The sequence below is a fragment of the Condylura cristata genome, unplaced genomic scaffold, assembly GCF_000260355.1.
Source record: "Condylura cristata isolate star-nosed mole 26May11 unplaced genomic scaffold, ConCri1.0 scaffold00032, whole genome shotgun sequence".
Classification (NCBI taxonomy): Eukaryota; Metazoa; Chordata; class Mammalia; order Eulipotyphla; family Talpidae; genus Condylura; species Condylura cristata.
This window is the reverse complement of record NW_004567133.1, coordinates 6,166,126-6,170,636: the sequence shown is the minus strand read 5'-3', so window position 1 is coordinate 6,170,636 and position 4,511 is coordinate 6,166,126. Positions and strand designations below refer to the sequence as shown.

The following is a 4,511-nucleotide window of genomic DNA, read 5'->3' as shown; positions in this document are numbered from 1 at the left end:
CCTGTGACCTCGGCCAGGAGAAGCAGGAGAGCCCAGAGTCCCCATCCTGCACGGCCTTGTGATGTCCTGCTAGGGAGCTGGTTTCCATGACTTAACTTCAAACCCAATAGTGCATTTTTAGGAGCCAACTCTGTGCCAAGTACATCCTGGATCCTCAAAATACAGCTATGAGCAAGGCAGACAAGGGTTCCTGCCCTCAGGGAGCGCACGGTTGGTGAGGGAAGAGCAAAATAAACATTTAGACCAGATTTCTGGGAGTGAATATGATGGTGCCTGGTCAATGAGGGACACTCGACGAGCCAAGTGTAAGCTGAATAAAGATGAGGTGGCCATTCTAGGCAGGAGGAACGGCCCGTGCCACAGCACTGACACTGAAATGAGCCCAATGCGCTCAGGCGGAAGCAGTGAAAAGTGGGGAGAGCTGAGAGGATGAGAAGGGGGTGGGTGGGGCAAAGCTGGGTCCTGAAGTGCTGGGGGAGGCAGCACAGGGGGAATCTTGAAGGACCTGGCTCAGGGCTCCCACCCACACTGCAGAGTCAAACATCCAGCACAGCTAAGCCTTGTCTTTTTAGAGAAACAGGAAATCCAAAGTTTTATGTATTAGCAAAGAAACAAAAGCAGAGACAAATAAAAGCCCATGCTACTGAACAGTTAAACAATGAAGGGCGGTGGGGGAGCAGGTTTGGCCAGTCTGAAACCTCTGCCCCAGAGGCAAAGCTCAGTCCCTCACATTCCAGCTGGGAAAACAGCCCCCCTGTGGGGAGAAAGCAGCAAAGAGGAGCAGGACAGCCAGAGCAGCTGCAAGAATGTGAGGCCACAGAGCGTCTGAAAGAAGTCAGAAGGTCTAACCCACAGGACCAGACTGGCAGCGGCACTGAATGTAGAGGCCAGGAGAGAAGGGGCCCTCTGAGCACAAAAGGGGGTGAAAGCAGGCTTGGGGGAAGGATGTGGGGAGCTCTAATTCTGGCCACATGGAGTAAGAGGGAGGATGGAAATAGCAGAGGGGTGTGTGGGGGTGGGGGAGGGTAAGAGACCAGACCGAGCCCTTGGGAAAGGGCTGAAAGGGCAGGAGGAAGCTGTGGAGTTCACAGGAGAGCTGATGCAGACCAGCCAGGACAGAAAACAAAGTTTGAAACCAAAGGAGCAAAAGCTTCAAAGTCCCTAGTGGGGCAGAGTGGAGAGGAGACTAAGGTCTCAGCGTGTCCACAGCTTGTTAATCTGGAGCTTAAAAGCGTTAAGTTTGGTGAGGCAGCGAAGTCAAATCAGGACGGTGGGGGTGGAGGGGTGAAGGTAGGAGACACAGGAGTGTAGCTATTTCTTGCAAGAAGCACGGCAGCAGGAGCTATTGTACAGGGGAGGAGATGAAGAGACACAGGGTGGACACACAGCCACGCGCTGAGGTGCACCAGTGGACAGTTAAGCTGCAGATAAAGGCGCCATGCTGGCAGAGGCAGGAAAGAGATGAGGGCGAGGAAGCTGGGGAGGAAGGAAGAGAAACACACCAGCTGGGGGTGCTCCAGAGAGAGGGGCGCAGAAAGACAAGCCAGAGCCACAGGCAGCCAGCAGAAGTCAGAGGACTGGCTGGCAGCTTCCCCTGTTGTGAGGGGAGAAGGGAGATGGGATGGGGAAGAGGCTAGAGAAAATGACAGTCTGGATGAGCCTCTCTGGGAGATCAGGACCCTGGTGCGACTGATAAAGGACCAGTGGGCAGCTGCACAGGCACTCTCTGCCCTGCTGTGCCAGAACAGGAGGACACCAGGGTAGCAAAAGGCACCTCCCACCCCTCCCTAATCACCCCCACCCCAAGCAAAATCAGCCCCCCAAAGCAGAGTGAAGACAGATGCTGGCTGGCTGGCTGGGGGGGGCTGGCTCTGACACCAAGGCTGCTGACCAGACCCAACATTCTGACCACGCCCCTGACTCAGAGCAGTCCTGTTTCTGGCAGGCTGGCCGGGTACCTGTCAAAGGCCTCCACTACGGTACAGCGAGGCTGCAAAGACTTGGTCCTGATGTCACTGGTGATGTTTTTCCTCTCCTTAAAGTACCGGCACGAGCCCTGGATGCCATCCTTATTCTCCAGGATCATGTGAATGGGGTAGACATCCTCCAACGTCACCGGGTCCCTCCTGGACTCCAAAATTCCGGTTTCCAAATCAATTTCTTCATACCTAAGGGAGAAACACAAAGAGCAAACCACAACTCCACTTCAGAGACAACCCACGCATGTCACGTTCAGATGACCTCCAGCAGGTCTGGGTGAGAGCGGGAGTGAGATTCCCCTGGTCTTCCTGCCTCACAAATTCAGATGTCTTGACAAGTAGGGTCCCGCCTCTCTATTCCAGAATTCTCAAAGCCTCTTAAAAGCCTGAATGCTAGAACCAGAGCTACCTGACCAGCCCAAGCGTGCACGGCCTCCTGGCTTCCCTCCAAATCTGCATACACATTAGTGATTCTCATCTATGGCTCTTCTGTCTTTCCCCCCCAAAGAATCTGTATCTACAAGTGTCACCAAGTATCTCAAAGTCAATGAGATTAAAACCAGAATTATGACTGCCTCTCCCCACCTGCAATAAAGTCCCTCCTCGGTACCATATTCTCCAGTTGCCTCATATCGGCACCATGGAGACATCTTTGACCTGTTTATTTTATCCAGTCAGTCAAGTCTGTCACGTTTTCTTTAGAAATTCTGCTCCCATTTTGCACTTGAGTCCTTGCTGGGGCTAAATCCCAGATATAATTTTAAGCCTTTCCTTACTTGCCCGCTCTATGACCTCTGCACCAGCTTGGCCCTCCATGTTCACATCACACCTTCACCAGATTAGAGGACACCACTCTGGCCTGTGGTTCTCTGCCGCTACAGCTACACTTGTCCTGAATTCTGGTGATTCTGAAGGTTCCGGCCTTTGCATGCAGGAACACCTCAGGGCCATACCTGTAGGCCCCCAGTCACACTACACTCTCAGACAGCATTGGCCAGCTTTCTCCAGGCCAACAGCTTTAGTTACCAACCACCTGGGGTGATTCCAGTCATAGCTCAGTCCCTTCCTGTGGCCTGATTTTGCTCCCATAGGCAGATTCTTCATCAAACAGACTCCCCACTTGGGTAACACAAAGGGGCCTGGAATTCCATGCATCTCAGAGTACCATTTAGCACCTCCCCCCAGAGGCAGCCATGGTGTGCTCTCCTGTTGCCAGTGAGGACCATCAATGTTCAGTATTCACTCAGCTGCCCAAACAAGAGATACTGGAGGGCATCCTCCGGATTCCACCTTTTATACCCCCATATCCGGTCAGTCACCAGTCCCTCTTAAGTCTCCTGTGTACTGGATCTTGATTTCACCAGCTTCTCTTTCCCTACAGAACCAGGACTGCTTGCTTGTGAATGGATTACTACAAACCTCTCAACTTCACTTTGCCCCCAGTCTGACCCTCCCTTCCGTGGCTTCCAACTGTTCTTTTGATAAAGAATAAAGGCTTTAAATGGACTGTAAGACCATAGATTCCTCTCCAGTCCAAACAGGTATAAGGGCAGCCTGGATTCAAACTCTGGGTTCTGCTTTTGCTACCTGATGACACCAAACAAGTCACACAAGCTCTGTGTGCCTCAATTTTCTCTTCAGGAAAACGGGGGATAATTATACCCACCTCCTATGATTGTGGTAAAAACTAAATGTCTTGCTCATACAAGATCTTAGAACAGACCCAGCTTATACTAATCCTTAAGTATGTGTATGTCAACTATTATTCCTCATTTCCCTGCAATGCAACCAAACATTTCTCTTCCTTCAGGTTTTCACTTTTGCTGGGCTCAGGCTAGACTACTCTGCCAACCAGCTAGCAAAATGCAAGCTCTAAGTCTTGTTTTGGACCGCACTCACTACCTCTGGGAATATGGCTAAAGAGCACAGGCCTGGAAACTGATGACCTGAGTTCAAATTAACCCTTTCTGGGCAGATTATGTAACTTCTCTCTCGGACTCAAGTTTCCTCTTTTGCAAAATGGAGAAGATAACAGCAGCTGGTGGGCTCACTGTAAGGATCAATTGAGTTCAATCTCTTGCAGTTCCTAGAATGGGATCGTAGAATAGTGCCAGCCCAGCAGTAAGCACTCAATTAGTGTTATTAATGTCGCTACAGATTGCTGTTCTGTAGCTCTCTAGTTGCCTTCCGCTCTTAGGCTCATTGAGTTCCATAAAGTTCCATAAAGATTTAAAGAGCATAAAGGTTCCATAAAGAGCTCAACTGTCTCCAGTCTTAACTCTGACCTGCCCTAAGTAGATACTGTTTGGAGCCTACAAAATATCCATCTAGTCCTGCTCACCTCTCCAAACACACTCAGGGGGCAATGGGACATCGCCTTAAGTACGCCAATTTCACGACACTCCCCGACCCCCCGCCAAGTCCATCAGAAGCCTGGGCCCAGCCACGCCAGATGGACCCCAGATCAGGCTACAGCTGCGCCCTCTTGGCTCCTCCCCCCCAACCCCACCCCCCCCCACCCCGCTGCCTGTC

General features: G+C 51.4%; 1 protein-coding gene across 1 annotated transcript in view; it reads right to left on the bottom strand.

The window, feature by feature from the left end:
- Nucleotides 1–4,511, bottom strand: part of GTF3C1 (general transcription factor IIIC, polypeptide 1, alpha 220kDa) — a 49,721-nt gene that overhangs the window by 44,723 nt on the left and 487 nt on the right. Inside the window, exon 2 of the mRNA XM_012731645.1 lies at nucleotides 1,959–2,168. Within this exon, the coding sequence (XP_012587099.1) occupies nucleotides 1,959–2,168 (210 nt within the window). The remainder of the gene's footprint in view (nucleotides 1–1,958; nucleotides 2,169–4,511) is intronic.